This window comes from Myotis nattereri (genome assembly GCF_964212035.1).
Source record: "Myotis nattereri genome assembly, chromosome: 3".
Classification (NCBI taxonomy): Eukaryota; Metazoa; Chordata; class Mammalia; order Chiroptera; family Vespertilionidae; genus Myotis; species Myotis nattereri.
The window spans coordinates 56,008,107-56,029,097 of NC_138077.1; the positions used below are offsets into that span (position 1 = coordinate 56,008,107).

The 20,991-nt window shown below is 48.4% G+C and overlaps 1 protein-coding gene across 7 annotated transcripts in view; it reads right to left on the reverse strand.

Annotated features, from left to right (window-relative positions):
* Nucleotides 1-20,991, reverse strand: part of KALRN (kalirin RhoGEF kinase) — a 573,479-nt gene that overhangs the window by 196,831 nt on the left and 355,657 nt on the right. For all 7 annotated transcript variants that reach the window (XM_081085419.1, XM_081085418.1, XM_081085412.1 and 4 more), the window contains exons 28-33: nucleotides 17,816-17,908; nucleotides 12,935-13,046; nucleotides 10,920-11,110; nucleotides 10,389-10,490; nucleotides 8,735-8,877; nucleotides 4,886-4,988 (exon numbers count right to left, since the gene is read on the reverse strand). In XM_081085419.1, coding sequence (XP_080941545.1) covers nucleotides 4,886-4,988; nucleotides 8,735-8,877; nucleotides 10,389-10,490; nucleotides 10,920-11,110; nucleotides 12,935-13,046; nucleotides 17,816-17,908 — 744 coding nt within the window. The remainder of the gene's footprint in view (nucleotides 1-4,885; nucleotides 4,989-8,734; nucleotides 8,878-10,388; nucleotides 10,491-10,919; nucleotides 11,111-12,934; nucleotides 13,047-17,815; nucleotides 17,909-20,991) is intronic.

The window sequence follows — 20,991 nt, forward strand, 5'->3', positions numbered from 1 at the left end:
GGTTGAAACTTCTCATTCACATCAGAATCCTGTCCCAGCAGTGCTCTTTCTCTCACAATTCCTGCAGAGAATCGCACCCATTTCCCGGTCTTCAGCAGCCTGGACACGTCTAGAAATTCATAGTGATTTTTGGATAGAGAGTGTCCTTACTAGGATGTGTTTGTAATGTGTAATTCCATAAGCATTTATTGGGGACCATCACGGTGCAAACAACTGCTTCAGCACCATCAGCGGGAGATCATTCAGCAGACATCCAGCATGTAAAACAACACGATACTTCTTCACTACCACCTCATTACTCAGCTTTGCCTTCCTAGAATTCTAGAATTCTGTACTTCCTTGACACGTGGTTGCAAAGCCCCACCACTTAATAATACACCTATAGGCAGAAGACTGTTTGCAGTGAAATGCATAGAGTAGCATGCTCATGTTCCTGGGCAGAACAGGAAGGGGCTCAGACGCTGTGGAACAACATAAGCACATTGGGTGCCTTCAGGGAAATGACGCTTTTGGGTAGGACAGGTGTCGGGCAGAACACGGTTACACAGGCCCATGTGAGGACCGAATGAAAACAACTTTGGGGGAAGTTAGCAATAGTATTACTGAGGCATCCATATTGGCTTTGTCGGCGTTTCATGCAAAATTAAGAATATTAGCCTGATTCCTCATCAAGGAGGGAGGACTTATAAGTTAAGGAAGCAAGCCCAGCTCTCCTGCTACAGAGAAACGTGGGGGTGTTTCCTTTCCCAGAAGGAAGAGTCAGACAAGGTGGGTTCCCAGTGCAGAAACCTGGATGAGAAATGAGGAGGGCCCGGGGATTGGTCTTCTGTCCTCAGTCTCGTCTTTTGAGCAAGAATTATGATAAAGCCACAGACGGTATGTGTATCAAATAATGCTGGGAGAGGTAGCTGGTATACTGGACAAATAATTTCTATTCAAAACATGCTGGAATACTGGGAGGTAATCAAATAAGAGAAACCCAATAGACATAAAGTAGTCTGACACTCAGATTCCTAAGTCACCTGTCCAACCAAGGCAGTCCACGAACACAGGTGTGGAGATGTTAGGAGCAACAGCACACACCTTCCTAGACTTGGTGCACCCCCTCGGGGAGCGCAGGCAGAATAGCCCTGGACTGAGGAGCCGAGCTCTCATTAGTCAATCACATCCACAGTTTCCCAGACCATTCCAGATGCCCCATTTCATACAGCTCATTCCACACTGGAGTCAGAGGAAGGCAACGAGGCTATGGAAGGGTCTGAAAGAACGTTAATACAAGGAGTAGCTGGAGAAACTGCGAACCTCCAACCCAAACAGAGACGATGAAAAGGCAACTGTCTTCACATACAGAAAGCCTTACTGGCCAAAGGCGGTGCACTTGGAGGGTTAAAATGAATACCTGACAGCAATGGGTGATAAGCCATGAACTAATAAAATAACCCATGAGCTGATGCTAAGCACAGATGTCTAAGCCTTAGATTCTAAGGGCGAGCAAAGAAAGGCTATTCTGGGCACCGACAGGCAAACTGAGCTACGGCTCTTTAGGTCTAACATGGAAAGAACCTGCTGACAATGGGTTAATTGAGGAGGAACCCAGAGGGCGGGACTTAGAACTTCCAAAGACCCTCCCAGTCTGCTAAGTAATAGGGCACTCTTATTGAGAGTATCTAGACTTCTGTTTCCCCTGCCATAAGGGTGGGAAATTAACCTTCACTGAATGTTTAATCGATGCCAAGCAAATGTATTTCCCTTAATCTTCCCAGCGCCTCCCTGAGACGGGCATCTGTTGTACAGGTCGGGAAATAAGGCACAGTAACTCATGCAGCATTAAGGGCCAGAGCTGGGATCTGAACCAGGTGTGTCCAAACTCCTTCCTCCCCACAGCACACACAGGGTGATTAGAAAGGTGCCACTCAGCTAGGTCCAGGGCCCTTTAATGGTCAGCTTCCCTCATCGGCCCAGCCCAGTAGTGCCCGGACTCTAATTCCTCTGGATTGGAAGAGGAAAACGAGGCCTTTCCTGGAAACCCGGTGCTAAAATGAGCTGACCCCTGCGAGGGGCTGCGCCCCCCCCCCCCCCAGCTGTGCTCTTTGCCCTTGTTGAATATGGCTCAGTTCGCCTGAATCAACCCACTCTGTTCTCTTTCTCTTCTTCAGGGTCTGTTTACCTGACCACCGGGAAACCAACGGAGACCAGTTTCCTGGGCTTCTGGTAAAACAGATTGGGGGAAATGGAAAGATACCACTAGTGGTTTCTCTGATGAAGTGGGGTGCAGGTCAGGGGTACATACTGTCCAGTTATCACTCTTCTGTGTTAGAAAAGTAAGAATAATCTGAGTGACAGTGCATGGTGCAGACAGGCCCTCTATTTTATTCTGAAGTGGTGACTTTCTAAGTGGTTTTCCAGGTTTTGTATGAAACACAGGCTCTCATCATCTGACCTGCTGCCCATGTTTCCCAAGGCTTGAAGAGGTAGTTCTGGGGTTAATGTTCTTTACAGGCCAGGCTCTTCAGCTGACTAAAGCTTTCTGCTTGTAGATAAGGAAACAACTAGGCTTCTTTTATATTTAAAAACACAATGTTTACATGTTTGGCTGCTTTCAGACCACCTGTTTAAGCTGCCTTTTGTTGTTGTTAATCGTTACCCAAGAATATTTTCCCACTGATTTTTAGAGCGAGTAGAAGGGTGAGGGGGAGACACACACAGAGAGAAACATTGATGTGAGAGAGACACATCGATTGGTTGCCTCCTGCACACGCCCCATCAAGCCTACAACTGAGGTATGTGCCCTGGACCGGACTCAAACCCGGGGCCCTACAATTCGCGGGCTGATGCTCTATCCACTGAGCCAAACCAGCCAGGGTGTAAGCTGCCTCTTAATGCTGGAGCTCCCTGGGATCAGGGACTGCCCCCTCTGTGAACTCGCTCCGTGTTCCCTGGTCACCTGGGTGTGCTGTGTGCCAGGGGTACAGCAGTGAAGCAGACAGACGTAATCGATGCCCTCGCCAGGGCTTCACAGCTGGGCACAGACACACAGGACACATAAAATTATACATTCAACAAACAGTCCACGTCTCTACAGCATCCAGCACAGAGCTCGGCACACGGCGGGTGCTTCTTCCCGACACGGGACCAGGGGTTTGGCGGAATGTGCAGGAACTCCCCCCACCCCCCACCAGCGTGGGGTTCCACACTTGGACGTGTAGAAGGAGGGGGAAATGTGGGTGAATCGGGAAGATCTGGGTTCTAGTTTCTGCTTTTCCACTAACTACTAGAATTTTCCCGAGCAAGGCACTTAGTCTTTCTGGGCCTCAGTTTCCTGACGTATAGAATACGTTGAGGGCACCAGGATTCCTCATGAACAACGAAATGCCTGCTGTCAGAGGTGTTCTCCTTCAGCCTCACCTACCTCACCTGAGACAAGGATGGCTGAGCCCACTCTTCCTAGGGCTCACCGCTCTGTGGAAGGGTCTGTGTGGGTCAGGGCTGGGGGACGGCAGCAGCAGCAGCGGCAGGAGGGGATGAACTCCCTGCACCAGGGAACTAACAGGCTACGTCTGCACGTGGGAAACGCTGCGCTGCACACACCACCCACGGACTGCTTAAACAGCAGCACGTACCTTCACAGGATATTCTAGGTTGTATTTCTAAACAACAGATCAGAGGAAAAAGGAAAGTACAGAAATAGTTTTCTTGTATGTTTTTACAAAGTGGAAAAAAACAACTTTCCATTCACTCTGATAGTCAAAATGGCTTAGTAACTTGCAGGCAGAATGCCAGTCAGAATCACCTTGAAGGTCCTTGAACACTAGTCTAGAGTGTGATTTAGCACCGTGATCTTAGGAGGTTTGGGGGCAAAGTCCTTTTCCCCCAGTAGGGAAAAAAATTAGGAAAAATGAATACAGGTCATCTTTAAAAAAATATACCCATAACTTGGAAAACTAAAATGAAGCAGGGACACAGCCTGTTGCCTGAGCTGGACCGACTACGCCAAAATACTAGGTCTAGATAAACTAGGGCCGAAGGGTCTTGCAGATCCATGCCTTCCTAACAAAATCACTAACGTGCAACACAAGGTCATCTCACACGCTCCTGACCCCGAGGTAAGCGAGTGAGAGTAGGGTCAGAGGAAACCTCGCCGTGTCCCTGCTGCAAACTCAGCCCGTTGACTTCTTCTTCCCCAGCTGAGCAAATGCACTGAGTCTTGGCTACAGTCTCCTTCCTTCCGCTCCCTGTGAGAGCTCCTAACCTTTGTTTATTTGCTCCCAAATGTAAGAGAGCAAGGGACCAGGCTTTCCCACAAGACTACCACGTCCCTACATGCTGCTTCACACCCACTTCCTGGCCCTCCGCCTCTCAGGAACTGAGCCCCAATATCTGGGCAGAGGAAGGCATCATTCCCCCGGGGGGAGCCCTATCAGACAGGAGGCTCCCACCAACCAGCATCTCGGTGGCCATTTCCAAATTACTGGTCTTGGTCTAACTCTGAGGCGAGCCCATTCAAATCATTGTCAATATGAGCCAGTCACAGCCTCTAAGGTCTCTGGAAACTGTGCCAGCCTCAGCTCCCTGAGCCCAGCTTCCCAGGAGGCCGAGCAGCCCCAGCAGCCAGGGGACACCTCACAGGAGAGAGATGCAGAGACCCTCGCTCCTCACCCTCGCCACCTCTGCTGCACTCTCGCAACGCGAGAGGCCTGGCTGACCACCCGATCTCTGTCCCCTCAGACAAGATCTCCACGTGACACACCTCCTGCAGCCCTACTAAGAGACCACCAGCTCCTGAGGTCAGGCTCCTCAGGGGGAGAAGTTCCTTTGGGGGTAACTCTCCAGGGTGGCTCAGCCAACGAGAAGTCTTAGGGGGAGGAAGGTGGGGGCGCTGTCCTACCTTGTCACTGTCCACTGTGTTCTGAGAGGTCCTGGAGGCAATGGAGATGGTATCTGGCTGGCTGCTCCCATCCCCCTGGCTGTCACCATCCTCCACGCCATCCCTGCAGGAAGAAGAGAAAAAAAACAGGGGTGGGGGTAGGGGGAACCGCTGTGGGTGTAGAGCCACAGGATTTCCAGCTGGGCTGGCAGAGCAGGGCCCAGGCACTTTCTGGCAGGGATTTGTCTACAGTTATCCCCCTGCAGGGAGCAGCCCTATGGGATTTCCAGTGATGTAACCGCTTGTACTTAGTAAACACATAATCGCTCTGTTGATAACTGAACATGACTTCTTCTCCAAAACTCCTCTGGGCGATGATGCAGAGGGAACAACTGTTTATTCGCTTCTAGTGGGAATGGGTCTGTAGTAGGCACTGGAAGAGGCACATCCTACTCAGGACCAAGGCTTCTATCCAGCTGACTGGGCCATCATCCACAATCCCAGAACTCAGGGGATTCACATGGCTTTTCTGCATCCTGTAATGGCTGGGGATGGTTTCTAGCTGGCCTACAGAGAAAACAGAACTGATAAGATACTGTTTTGACTTGTGTTTTGTCTGCTCCAGAAACTGGAGTGGGATATTTTCTCCACGGAGATGATCTTTGGGAAGTTCCTGATGTTGGACCCTCAACTCCTGGGTATGGAGGAGTTTACTGCCTTCGTTTTGGTGGGTCTCATTGATCTCCTGCTTATTTATGACGACTTCTTATAAACACAGGAGGCCAAGGCATCTTCTCAGAGATAGGAGCACAGCCACAGATTCCACAGCAGCTTTTGAGACAGCTGTGCTCCTTAGCGTCAGATAAGACAGGCTCCCAAGTGTACTCCTGGCACCCAGACCCCTTCCTGTTCCCTGGACCATACCACGATCCCACAGGCTCCCTCAACTCTCCAGCTTCAGAACTGTGACCCAATCCTGCACTGAACCCAGAGCCAGGCCAAGGGAATTAGATGCTTGGGAACTGGTGAAGGCTAAATGGTTTGTGTCAGAAAAAAACTGGAGAAGATGTGGGCCAGGGGTTGGCTAGGTTAGCACAGGGAATGACAGCTCTTCCCATGGAGGTTTTTAGGAATGTCACAGCCCCACTGCTGATTACGGAGAAGTTATGGCATTATGGACAAGGGGAACTCGCTGTCTGAGAAAGGTACCAGGTGGGCAAAACCCCCATTTACCGAGGCTGCCTCAACATGACAATGGTGAATCTATGTGGACATGTGTGTGCATGTGGGCATACATGTGATGCACAGGTATATACATGGCGTCCGTTAGTCATAAAAAGTTATTTCTAAGTCGACTGCTCTTTTACCACTCCTTGTGGACTTGGAAAATGCCAACTTATTTTTAATAACATATGCCAGCCACACATTTATAGGAAGGAAAATCTGCTGTAAAAAGAAATGATGGGATGCATTTCAAAACAAAAAATAAAGGACCTTCAGATCATCTGTTGTAGATTTTCGGCCACTGCGCCCACCACTTGTGGAGAGTTAAGAGCTGGCTGTGTTTTCTGCTTCCCACTTTCCGGCCCATCGCAGGCCTGCTGGCCGCTCCAGACGAAGCCAGCTCTGGGGGAGGGAGGGAGCCCATCCAGGAGTGTGGGTAGTATTTCCCAGGCCAACCTGCTCCTCCATCAACTCTGTCCCCACACCCAGAAAACAAGCTGATGAAATCACAGATTGCCTGGCTCTTCTCTGCAGGGTATGCTGAGGTTTCTCCCGGTCTCATCACAGAACACGGACAGGGAACAGGGGATGGCATTTCCAGGATATGCCACCCCATGTTCCAGAGATGCCCACTCTCCTACTGCAGGAAAGAGGGGTTCTCTCATGGAGTCCCCCTGAATGGCCCTGCCCACCATGGTCCTGGACATTCAGCTCTTTATGGCCATTTCCATTTTATCTTCTTATTAAAAGTAGGGCTTTCCTATAGCAGGGCCTGTCTCTAGTGTATAAGTCTATCCCTCACCTGAACTCTGGACAAAGGTAACTGAAATCAAAATAACCTTCCCCCCACCACAGTCCTGATCTGTCCTCCAGCACAGCAAGGTGGCCGTGTCCTGGCCATGTAGGTCGAGGGGCTTTCCATGGAGGTATCTCTCTCGAGCTTCGTCACACCCTCCTTCCAGCTGCCACCTCCCTCCGGACAAATGCTGCTATTCCTAGGCCCGGCAGGGGCGCTCCAGCCTGGGTGTCCTGGTTGGCACCAAAGCATCAAATAAATCTTTGGGATTTATTCCATTCATGAATAGGGGAGGAGAGGAGAGCCAGTGACCCTCACCACCAGATCTCTGGCTTTTGTTTTGTCTCCCCCACCCCCATGATGTTCTTGTATACTTTTTTTTTTTAAATTTAAATATTAGGAGACTTTTGGAAATTTTTACAATGCAGTCTTGATAACTTTTAATTTTTCTGTTCAGAAATATGACTGTATTGGATTTCATTGCATGTTAAGCAATTTTACTATGAGTTGAAGTATCAATAAAAAATGAGTTAATGTTTTAGGAACAGTTTCCTGCCCAGTACAATTAAGTTCTTGAATATTCACTTCTTTCAATTAGCCTATTTTAAATTACTTTGAAATAAAGCTTATTTTTATTATTATTTTTTAACTTTACTTGTCCTAGGTTATGGACAGTAAATGACACTAATTAAATTTCTGCTATTAGTCTTTGAGTAACTTTATACTAGCCATATACAGAGAGGCAAAAACACAAATTATTTACCTTTTTATATTAGGCCTAATATATTGATTTTTAATTATAGTCCCTCAAATGCTTGAAGGAAACCTCTCTTTATTTTCTTCCAGAGTAACTTCCAGGCCGCACTTACAGAATTTTCAATTTTAAAAAAATCTTTGTCTTTTTTTAACACCAAGCAACCTACAGGGCTGCTGCTTTTGTATACTTTCTTTTGAAGCACCCTCCAAAAGAGTCCTTGTAGGTGATGTCACATGGGGACTTGAGAAAGAAATACTTAAGAAGTCGCCCATTGGTTTAAGGCAGGGGGGTGGGGAACGTCTGGCCTAAGGGCCATATAAGGCTCCCATAATCATTTGGTCTGGCCTTGCCAAGGGATTAGGGGTAAGTTAATTAAATGTTTGACCAAAAATAGCAGGCTAATTTTTAAGTTGATAATTTTGTATGGCCTGTGAATGATGTTATAAATATCCAAATGGGTTTTGCCAGAATAAAAGGCTCCCCACCCCTGGCTAAGGGAAACTGGGATTCAGACAGACGAAGGTACAAAAACATCTGTCATCTTCTGCCTGATCACATTGCTCTTCTCAGATGAATAGAGGTGAGGACTCCGGGGGTGTGGCAGTAAGAGCTGCAATGATAACCCCATCATACCACCCCCTGCATTACATCACACAAAGCCCTTTTACTGTCTAACAAGCCCGGAGTTCCCCACTCATGGCCCAGCTCCACCTCCCACCCAAAGCCTTCCCAACAGCCCACTGCAGTGCTCAGGTACCGTCCCCACTTCCCACAGTTCCTTTGTCTCTCTGTCATGTGTGAGACGTGCCTGTTAGATGGTTCTGGATAGAATGGCTCATCTCACACTTGCTTTTATTTTCCTGTAGCACCTTGCAGAGTATCTGCCAAATGAGAGCGCTCACCACAGCCTGCTGAAGGGAACTGCCAGTCGCTGGCAAGATGCTTAGGAGAGCTAACTCATCTCAGGGAGAACTCCTAGGGTTCATGCAGGAAGCCCCCTCCAGAGCACATCCCCTGTGGAGGCAAAGCTCTACCCCTTCCCCACCCCAGAAGCAGGACTGGGAGCACTAGGAGGCAGGGAGACGCTGGTTACCTCTTACTATTGTTCCTCAGTTTGGCTGGTGTTTTGGGGAGCTGGATGGGCTCCTTTAAAGCTCCTTTCAGGTGAATGATCCTTTCTTGAATCACCTCCCGTATGTTCTTGATCCACTCCTGCTTGGTTTCTATGTTGGAGGCCTGGAGTGCCACAGGGAGAGAGAGTCAGCACCCATCTCCCTCCATCCTGCCCAAGCAGGGCTCAGCCCGCCTCTTGCAGCCCTCCTCCTGCAGGCCCTCCTCTTGCAGGCCACATCCATTATGTTTGACACCGAATGTTTGAGGGGCTTATATCTCCTTTTATTCTCAGGACTCTTCAGTCCTAGGGCCATGCTGCCCCAACAAGAGCAGGGCTGCTCCAACGAGAGCAGGGCTATGACCTCAAGACGCAATGGAGACGGGAGCAGGGTGAGTTCTAAGTATTTATGACCTGCAAGGTGTTGACCAATACTGCTATCTGCCCTGGGGCTGGGCAGTACCTGGAGGTCCCCTGGGCCAAGGATGAACAAACACTTCAGTGACTCGGGAGGTCTGGGAGCACTGGGAGAGGCAGCAAGCGGGCACCTGAAGGCAGTGGTTAACAACCAACAGGAACAGATAATGCTCAGGACGTTCAGCACCCAGGATGGCCACGCGGGCTGTGGGGGCTGCAAGTTGGTCCTGGGTTCTTAGCCTGGAAACGTGCTCATTGGAGGTGTCACCCCCTCCCACCAATCCCACTTGTCTCTGTGGAACTTGTTCAGGTCATTCTGTCTCATGACAGAAAGCAGCTGTGCTGGCAATTCAGCGACGGGCACTGCCAGGTGAGCACATGGCTGATGGGGGCCCACGGGCAGCACCTCTTCCCAGTGAGACCAACATTTCCACGAGCCCTGACTCCCCCCGTGCGCGTGCCCTGCCGAGCTGACATGACTCACGGCCATCGTCTGGGGGGAAGGCCCTTTCTTATCATTCCTCTCGATCAGCATTGTTCCCATGCCCTACAACTCACTAGAGCTTCTAGAGTGCATGTTCCCAGGAAGGGCCCATGCCTTACACATACTGCCCTGCACAGCACTGAGCAGAATACCTTACATCAGTGGTTCTCAACCTTCTGGCCCTTTAAATACAGTTCCTCATGTTGTGACCCAACCATAAAATTATTTTTGTTGCTACTTCATAACTGTAATGTTGCTACTGTTATGAATTGTAATGTAAATATCTGATATGCAGGATGGTCTTAGGCGAGCCCTGTGAAAGGGTCATTCGACGGCCAAAGGGGTCGCGACCCACAGGTTGAGAACCACTGCATTACATGGACAAGGTTCTCAGAAAAAAATGTTAAATGAATGCGGAGCAAATCAAGGTGACTTTTGTCAAAGGGTCACCTGTTGCCCTGGACACTTGAAGGGGACACAGGACAGAGCATCTTTAGTGGGCCCGGTTGAGGAAGCCCAGGAGCCCACACCCTGCCTTCGGGTGCACGGACTAGGAGACCGCCAATCTCTGAGGTGTTGAGTCTACTTTCAGGACAGAATTTGCTTCTCAACCCCCATGTGATGCTGCCCTTCTCTAGGCAGACCTGTGGTCAGCTGGCCTCACTGTAGGTTTAAGAGTCCCACATCCCTCCCACCCCAACCCTGGTCTTGAGCCCAGCAGAGGGAGGTACTCACTTTCAGCACGGTTTTATTGTCGGAGGACGGGGTGCGCCCAGACCACAAGGCGAATTTGCAGGGGTCCCCCTCTACGTGCTCCGTCACACCCAGCTCTGAGGTCTGTAGACAGGAAATGCCTGTGAGAAGTGGGGAGGGGAGGGCAGTGGGGAAACTCAGGGCTGGGGTGGAAAGGCAACAAAGAGGAGAGGGCCGAGGAATGGGCTTTTGTCAATCAAACTCAAATAGACTGGGCGTTTTGTTCATCTACCTGGAAAGAAAGGACCTACAGGCTTGCGCCTGATTAGCAGGTAGCGGAGAGGGAAGGTGAAGAGGGAGGCGATGAAAGCAACAGGAAGAAGAACCATGGACTGTAAAATGCAGAGGTGGGAGTTGGAGGGAGAGCTTTTCAAATAGGAGGCACTTTCATTTGTCCAGGACGACTCTGGTGTGGTGCCGGGGGGGGGGGGGGGGAGAGATGAACCAGGGTTCGAGATCCCTTCCTGCCCCAGGGCTCTATGACAACAGGGAGCCTTGTCATTCCCCACCTACCAGTAGCTTGTTCTTGTAAACATATTTCGTGTGTCCTGAAGAGTCTTTGATCTCCTTGCTAAAAACCAAGGAGATCTCAAAGAGGAACAAGTGCCGCTCCCGCCCCTTCCGGATCAGAGACTTGGGGTCCCACACTTGGAAGGCGTCCTGGAGGATCAGCTCCCCCTGCACATCCAGGTTCTCGTCGAACCCTGAAAAACACCCATTTCACCCTGCGGAGTTTCTCTAGCGCCAAGTTCAGGGTGCCATGCTCCACCCTCATGGAGAAAGGCCTCCCTGACTGTGAGCCCTCAGCTCCACTGCGCTTTCTCTCTCGCTGGTTCCCGAGGCACCTGAGCACGTGAGTAGACAGCTCTTCAGAACTGTAATCAGACCCCCCCGCCCGCCCCCCCCCCCCCCCCCCGCACCAGCTCTCCCACACGTAACCAGGACTCGGGGAATCTCCTGCAAAGCTCCTGTGCAACCTCCCACAGCTCCGCTGTCACCTGGGACCTCTTGCAAGGGCGAACCCACAGCTCCCACTGCCCCGCCTCAAGCTCAGAGTGGGGCTGAGGACACGCACTGCCCAATCGGGTGCCCTTGACTCCACTTGACTTGGTGTGGCTCTAGTTCTCATAGTCCATTCCTAGGACTATTGCCTTTGATTGCTCTTATACAGGGTGGTGCATAATCCTTCAGAAATTTGTATTTATACCACTTTAAATCTTTAAGAGAGGTTTTGAAACTTTACTGTGTATAGAGATCACCCAGACAGCTTGTGAGAACACAGATTGCTGCCCATCGCTCACCCCCTAAGAGGGTGGGATTCAGTAGGTGTGGGTGGAGCTCATGAATTTGCACTTTGGATAAGCTCACAGGTGCTGCGGGCGCTGGTCCACAGACCATACTTGGAGTAGCTAGGTCCAGAGTACAGGTCGGGGAAAGGCTAGAGGAGAAGGGGACACCCCAGGATGGGGGGGAGGTGCAAACACAAAGAAAGGGGTGGAGAAACTGTGACAATAAGAATATATTCAGATGGCTAGTGCTTAGTCTGGAGAAGGTAACCAGGGCTCCTTTGCATGTAGAAATGGGGCTTCCTTGCTAAAGGTGACCTAGAAGTATTGAGACCAGACCAAGTGTTTTAGATGGTGGGGGGTGGGGGTGATGGGGGAGAAGGAGCCCACAGGTTTACATATATACAACAAAGTATGCTTTCTCCCTCCACACCTGTTTGCCAGCCCTGACTGGGATGAGTCGACTCATTTAAGAACTTCCACCCCAATCTGGCTGCTCTGCCCATCTGTTTTGCAGTGTTAAGAGCACTTTATTGGAGCCTCACTCTGCCAGGTTTCTGGATCCCAAGGCAAGACATGGTTCCAGGGGACTGAATGTACGTTGGTGAAGTCCTACCATGTTTACCTGGCTGGACTTTTTCCACCAGCTAGGAACGGCGTAAGTGTAGCTGCACATCAATGTGAATGTACTTAATGTCACTGAACTGTACACTTAAAATTGGTTATAATGGTAAACCTTAGGTTATGTATCTTTTACTACAAAAAAAGGAGAAGGACATTGGGCTGAAGACATTATGTGTGTGTGTGAGTGTGTGTGTATATTCATGCCTGCAGGATTTCTACTTATTCTTCTGACAAATGCAATGCAATCCGGGGCCAGCAGATGGGATTGTCAGATGAGGAAACTGTGCTTGAGGGGAATGTAGATGAACAGGACTGCTATGGGTCAGGGCTGTAGCCCTCCTGCAGTAAAGGTGATGGCCTGTCCTAGACTATCTCACAGGCAGCAAGCCGTCCACATAACTGAAATGGCCAGGCTGGTCCTACCTGGAGGCAGGTGTTAGCTGAGCTGGATCCCGTGGAGCCCCTTGCACACCGCCTGAGGACCTAGACAACAACTTGCATTCCTCCTCTCTTCTGGGCTTGCCCCTGGCCTGACTTCATGCCTCTTCCCTCCCATGATACAAGCTCTCTGGTCTTAAGAAAGGAGGGGCTCCCCCAGGAGGCCGGGAGGACAGCTACCTTCCAGCATGCTGACATGCATGGCGTCATTGGCTTTCTTCGGGACACTGAGCATCACCTCCAGGCCATCCTTGAGCTCCCCCTTCCCTTCTTCACAGCAAGTTAAAAGTTCCTGGGGGAAAAGTCCAAACGCAATTAGAACCATCTCCCCCCAGCTTCCCCACCCTCTCAGCACCAAACCCATTCAGGCAATTACACAGAGTCAGTCTCTACAATGGCTCCCTCTAGCTATAAGGGAAGTGCGGTGAGGTGGGATGGGATTAGCACCAAAGAATTCAACCACAGTTTTTCCCCCCAACTGAGCTCTCTCAGCTCAATCTCATCCAAACTAACTCAATTCAACCCAAATGGGAGGGTGTTCTCTGACACTTGACTGCCCTCCTGGAGAAGAGAATGCCCCTTGCAAAGCACAGGAACAGAGGCGCAGTCCTGTGGAATCATGAAGAGAAGACAAGGGTATGCAAAGAACGCTCAGCATTCATTTGTCACCTGCACTTGCGTGTACACACCTCTACTGCCTGAATGCTGACTCCCATCGTGCTGGGAGCAATCTGGGGCTACAGACATTATAGGTTTATGGCATTTCAGAGTTATAAAAGATTTTTAGATCCTACGGCTCAGGAGTTCCTAACCTGGGGACAACAGATGGGATTCTGTACTAGTCCTTTCATTGTCAGATGAGGAACCTGATTAAGGGGCATAGAGATTCTCCCCAGGTTACAGAATTCATTGGAGGTAAAGTAATGCAGGGGACTGAATCTAGGTTTCTTAAATCCAAGTCCAATGGTGCGTCCACCACGCCAACCCTGTCTCCTCCATGTCCTCCACCACACTGAGACTTGCCGGAGCCGCCCTCTCTTTTACCTCCTCACTGGAAACTAGGTCATTGCCATCCCTATAAAAGATACAGAGTATTTGGTTGATGGAGAAAAGCTAATTTCCAACTATCCTAGGAATCATAAAGACCATTTGCAATGATTTTGGCCAAATCAGAAAAATGCTGGCTTTGATTTTTCTTATCAGGCTTATTGTATCTTGCTCACTTTGACCCTGGGAAGGAAACAGTTAAGCAACAGATCTGCATTCCATACTGTCTCCTTGGGGAGTTGAGGGTCGGGGGAGGCAGGGGATGGGTGGATGGGTGGGGATGCACTTTCAGGAAAGAAAGAAGTTGAGCAGATCAAGCCTTGTAAACATGTGAACTACAGACTTTCTAGCAAATAAATGAATGACACTTGCTCTGGAATGCCTTTAGTAGAATAGATGTGGCTTATTGATCCAGGACATCTTATGGTAAATATACCTGGAATCTGGGGCTCTATGGGCATGGCTCCCTGGAAAGTATCATGTAAGCTATACAATTATTTAAGTAAAAGGTGGGTACACTTCATGACCAAAATGGCTCTCTTCAGGGTAGGTGATATAATACATCATTTGGAAACCTTGTATGTTGATCCAGGTCCCAGCACATCCTGATACTGCCAAAAGGAACTTGGAACTGCTGGCAGTCCCAGACTTCTCTCTCTTTTACCTCTGCCCTAAGATTATTTGTATCCTTGGAACTACAACCGTGCACCACTTAACTATGGGGATACGTTCAGAGAAATGTGTGATTAGGGGATTTTGTCATTGTGTGAATATCATAGAGTGCACTAACAGAAACCTGGACGGGCTAGCCTATTACTCCTAGGCTACAAGCCTGGGAAGCATGTCACTATATAAAACGATATGAGACTAAACCAAGCACAAGAGAAAATGCTGCAATCAAGAGAAGAGGTAAACATGATGTATATAAGGCTACTGCCAGGATAACACAGATTGTTTTGCAGGAAACATTTTTTAGAAGTAGAAAGAGTACACTCTAAAATAATAAAAGAATAGTAAATGCATGAACCAGTAAGAGTCATTTATTATCATTACCAGGTGTTATGTACTGTACATAACTGTATGTGCTGTACTTTTATATGACTGGCAGTGCAGTAGGCTTGTTCACGCCAGCATCACCACAGCACATGCACAATGCATTGTGCTACCACATTATGATGGCTACGACATCGCTAGGTGTTGGGAATTTTTTAAGCTCCATTACAATCTCATGGGACCACTGTCATATATGCCGTCTATTGCTGGTCAAAGTGCACTTGGTAAGATATCCAATCAGTGAGCATCTGGTATGAAAATCCAATCCTTTGTGTTATCTTGGACACATTCCACATGAAGAAGGGAGCTTTGCGTGCCCACAGAAGAGGTGAACTGCCCAGAGCACATGTTTGGGAGGTAGAAGGGACCACTTCTCAGCTCTGTCCTTGGTACCACTCAGTATAATGGCATCATTGTTCACAAAGTCGGTTTTCCTCCCCCAACCTGAACTTCTCTGACTCTCCCCACCACTTTCCTTATTCTAACCCGCCCACCCTTGTTTTCACACATCATCAAAAGGAACTTCTAGGCAGAAACATAAGAGAGAAATAAGAAATATACTTCTGTTCACAACAGAAAACACCAATTAGTTTAATTCCCAAAGCAATTTGGCAAACCTACTAATCACCCAGCAGAGCCAATAAGTTCTACTCAGATCCTGGCGATAGTTTATGATAAGAAGAAGGCTCCACATTTCATTTACACCCCAAAGGACAGTTGCAGCAGATTTGCACAGAGAATATTGAACATTCAAACTGATATATAGTTTTTACTTTCACGTAACACCTAAAGTGAGGAACCCCAGAGGATACTGATAATTAAATATCAATTTATTTGGAATAAAACTGACTTTAATGAGAAAATAAATCCCATGTTATTTATTTATAGGAAAAGCTCAGCAAACTATTTTTCTTTTACTTGGCAGGCATTATGCTACCAGCACATTTAAAAGAGGCCGAAATTATCTTAAATGTTTTTTCCAGTAACTCTACCACTTCTCCACAACCAAATTCCCATGACTTTATTTTTTCCCATCTCAGTTACGTACACAGTCATGTCTTCCTAAAACATTCAAGACAGAATGAAAGCCCAGAGCCCACCCTCCATCTGCCTAAAGCGAGACACAGGACAGCCATCCACTCCCCACTTCCTCCCTGTCACAGAATTAATCCCCGGAACCTCAGCCTTATGGGTTTAAAAGGGAGAGGTGAAAAGCTGTCTTTCTCTTAGAACTGCATCTTAACTGATTTAAGACACTGTCAGTGTCGATGGGGGAGTTAATCCCCCCACCCCCAATTCCTGAAAAGGCTTGGGGAGACTTAAATTTAAAACAACAACAACACAAAAATAAATTTAAAAAACCTTTTGGCATAAGGAAAACCATTCTGTGGGAGAGGAAAAAGGGAGGAGAATTACACACAGAAATCTGGGCTAAGGCGAAACTACCGTGAGTAACCGCAGAACTCAGCGCTAACTCTCTGGCAGTCAGGGGACCAGAGGACCTAAAGGTAGAAAGCACTCCGGTCTTTCAGGAGAGAGCTGCCCCGCCCCCTGCGAGCCCCACCCTGAGATCTTAGGAGAAATTCTGGGTCTTCTTATTAGAAACGCCGAAACGTAAAGGGGAGGACAGCTTCAACAGTAGCTCTGCCCAAACAGCCGAGATGTCCTGCCCATTGCTGTTTCTGACACTAGCCCTCGGCAAAGGCCATGGGCAGGATGCCGAGTGTAATTCTCTAAGTCATCTTTGCAGAGTCGGATGACTAGGGCGCCTGGGAGCAGCAGCCCATAGTCTCTTCTTGGAGACAGGAAGGAGGTTTGAAGGAGGAGGCTGCAGGGCAAGGATGGTGCATGGTCCTGCCCTGGCCCCTAGCGGGAAGAGAGGTCCAAGGCCCAGGCTCACTGCTGCCCCCACTCTGCTCATCCTGGAACCACACATGCTAAGCCAGGGAGACCACGGACCTGACCGGTGGGCACACTCTAACATGAATAGAAACCCAGATTGGAAACTAGGCTGGTTTTCAGGGTTTGTGCAGTCAGAATATGTAAGATTCTGCAAGCAGGCGCTGAATTGCTAAACATGAGCTGATTTTCATTACATTTTCTCTGGAACTATACCACTTATAACATGCCCTCTCACTATCCTTTGCATTTGAGGAACAACTGGCAAAATATTCAAACTTAGGGAAGACTGCACTTACACATCTTAAGAATTCGGATAGACAGTCGTTATATAACTGCCTATGATATCAATTTCCCGGGCTTTCTGTGGGGAAATGTCATATTTTCAGATTGTCAGCACATCCTTCTCTGAGAAGCAGCAGCCCAAACTACTTAGTAGTTTACATCATTTTATTTGACTTTTAAAGACAAGATTTTGGAGGAAACCCTAATCTCTTGGTCGGCTCCAGGAGAACCTCTAATATATGGGATCCTACAGACACCGAGTGTCATTGTGGTTTGAACAGGCACTCTTTGATCAACTACTTTCCCTCAAAAACCTTTAGTCTGACAAACCAGAGATTATGGCAATGGCAAGTACTGCCCTGGGTCTCCATGCCCACGCAGGCTGGCACTGCCCCTAAGACCCTGGCCCCTGATCTTGTCGGAAGCAGGGGCCACGAGGGGGAATCTGCCCCAGGAGGCAGGGACAGGGGAGGCTTTACCTACCAGCCAGTGGCTGGGGTGGCAATCACGCAAAGTGATGCAGTGGTGGGTAGGTGGGAAAACAGTCACCCCTGTTCCTGCCCCCAGTTCCCCTCTTTCCCCCAGTGAATGAGCATCTGGAATTTGAAGGGATGGGACATGCAGACTGGAGCCAGCGATGCAAGCACGGGCTCATCGCTCAAGTTCTGGTCTGGGCAGAGGAAAGGCCTTCAGGTGGAAGCTCTCCCATCCTTGACAAAGCAGGACCCCCTGGGCCTGGCAGGGGGTAGGGGGAGACACTGAGGGCAGGGGAAGTACCTTCAGGAGCAGTTGGTACTTGGTGATCCTCTGGACGGGCTTGATCAGGTAGGAAGAGATGGAGTTGGCCAGACCGTGCCGCTGCTGTATCTCCTACAGGATGGAAACGAGCACCATCAGACACGGAGGGGCATGTGCATGTGTGTTCTGGGCAGGAGGCAGGTGGGGTAATAACAGAGGCGAAAGGAGAAAAGGTAGGCAATTATGAGAAACTTCTTTGATGGGGAAAGGGGATGAGAGACTAAGGTGCACGTAGAAATAGAAACCAAGAGGAGAGATGGCCAAAGGGGAGAAACTTTAGGGAAAGAAGGCAGATTTGTGAAACAAACGGAACTTAAGAAATACAGACAAAGGTAGAGGAAGTGATGAGGTAAATAACAGGCGGAAGGGTAAAGGAGAGGGGAAGATGTGGAAGTGAAGGAAATAAACTCAGAATGGAGGACCTGAGAGGGGGATGAAAGGAAGGTGAGAATGAAGGGAAGGCAGAGAGTGAGCTCTGGTTTCTGTTCTGACGGCTCCTGAGTCTTTGTCGGCCTGCGGTCTCCCTCTTAGAACTGCACAGGACAGATCTCACTTCCCATTTCTCCTCTCTTCAGATTTCACGCATCCCACCCTAGAATCACCACTTTTCCTTGTCCACTGTGATCAATGGTAGGGAGTCCCCTCATTCTTCAGGTCTGCTGAGCTGGAAACCATGGGGTCATTTCCAGCGTTTTCCCCTCTGTGATCCCTGACCCCTGGGGAGGATGATTTCCCTGGCCACACTGCCCACATCCTTCATGCCCAGGCTGTGACCATGGCTCCCAGCTGTTCATGCCTCTAGTTCCCATGTTAGTCCTCTCTCTCTCCTACCTCCAAAAGGATCTATTCCCCAAGGTCTAGGTGCTATGAAAATTAGAGAAGGGTGAATTTTAGTCCCTTCCCTGAAGAACCTCTATGCCAGCTAGCTGATAAGACACACACACACACATGAAAGAGAGAGCAACCGAGGATGACAGAAAGACTTCTCACTGGCTACTGCCAGGAAGACCAGAGAGGAGGCCCTGCCCCCAGGAGTGATTTTACAGATAATGCCTTCACTGGGGCTTAGAGGACAGGGAGGGGTGGTGAAGTGGGAAGTTGGAGGAATGGTACTCAACAAACAGGAAATATATAAAAAGCCACATGCACAGGGAATAAGTGTTATGTATTTAGATGACAATGAGGACCATGCCTGAGCGGTACAGAGGGTGCACACCTAGATTCTAGAAAAAGTGAAAAATACAGCTAGATAAGCAAGATGCTTTTAGGGCATTGATGAGGTTGAGCTAGAATAAAGCATTAGGATTTGATGGTGAGCTTCTCAATGTGGACATTACATGGAAGGAAACTATGGTGGAAGCAATGCTTCAGAAAGAGTACCTGAAGCCTACGAGCAACACAGGGGGTAGAGGTTGGGAAAGAGAGACAGGGAGATGGAGGTTACTGCACAAGCCTTAGTGCAACATAAAGTTACCACATGATCCAGCAATTCCATGCCTCGGTATCCAGGGTGGGCAAAAGGAGGCTTACAGTTGTCAGTACTCAAAACACAGAGTTTATCCTGGTGTTATTATTTATTATTGTATTATTTTCCATATGGACAACTATTACTATGAACAACCTACTTTTGCCCCACCCTGTATACCCAAGATAAATGAGAACATATGTCCACACAAAAACTTGCATGCAACGTTTACAGCAGTATTATTAATAATATGGAAAAGGAGGGTACAATCCAAATGTCAACCAACTGATGAATGGAGAAACGGAATGTGGTGTATCTGTACAATGAAATACTCCTCGGCCGTAAAAAGGAACGAAGTACTAAGACATGCTACAACGTGGATGAGCCTTGAAAGCATCATGGTATGTGAAAATAGTCACAACAGAACACATATTATCTGATCCACTTTTATGAAATATCCAAATAGGCAAGTTTAAAGAGATAAAAAACAGGTCATTGGTTGCTTAGGCCTGGGGGGTGACTGCTTTTTGGGATGATATAAAAATTCTAACACTGACTGTGGGGATGGTTGCACACATCTGTGAGTATACTAAAGCCATGATATATAGTTATGCCTATTAATACCTATATCCCCAGGTGTGTAACATGGGAGCTTGCCATAGCTAAGATTAGTGAAAACACAGTTTTAGGAGGAATAAAAGAAACACTGAAAGTTAGGGCCTGCTATGTGGCCATGACGGAGGGTGAAGAAGAGGGAATGATAAAAATAAATTATTCCATTTCCTGCCATTTACCCCAGAAAGTAGCAATGTGCTCACTCATTTGCTTCTTCCCTATAGGTGTGTAGTCATAGCAGGACTTGTTCAAGGATGATGGGCAAAACAGCTGGCTGCCTGACTCTCCTTGGGCAAATGAACGTTGTGAGTTAATCTGGGGCCTTGGCAGATAGCACGGGCAATAATGTACCTGACAGTCCTCCCTCTCTGACAAGACACCCAGCTCTGGGAATGCTGCCTGTGTAGCAGCGAGAAAAGGGTTGCCTCACATCTGGAGTAGAAAATTCTGGATCATGTGAATGTGGGATCTTTTCCAGGACTTCAATTTTCTGTGTTCTCATTATAATAATGTGTGCTAAGAGACCACCTTTATTAAGGGTTTACCTCTTTTATAGAATGAGGGCCTAAAGCAGATGGTTCCTACCTGTAGAACTTGGGGAAACCCTTCCGATGGATTGGGAAAAAAGTTGCAAAATGATGCTTTCCAGAAAGCATTGGGAACAATCAGGAGAGTTTACTGCTGTCTCTCTCCATCTCCAGGACCAGCTCTGGGAACTCCCACAGACTGGAGTTCTGGCTTCCATTGGCCTTCCCTGCTAAGGTAGAGGCTAATTAGGAACTAACTGGGAAATGGAGGATAGGGTGCAAGATTTGGGGAATGACTTATTAGACAAAGTCCAGAAATTGGCTAGAAACAGGAATATGAGGAATGTAGGACTAAAAGAAAATACAGTTTAGCACCAGAATCTGTGATGTGTACAAAGTGAAGCAGGCAAACCATTAGTCAGCTTCAAGGGGCTAACAGTTGGGGGAGGTGTGAGTAATGGAAAGGCACATGGTTAACCTGCCAAAAAGCAAATCGTTACAAATGCAATACGAGAGACACAAAATATCATGTACGCATAGAGGAAGGG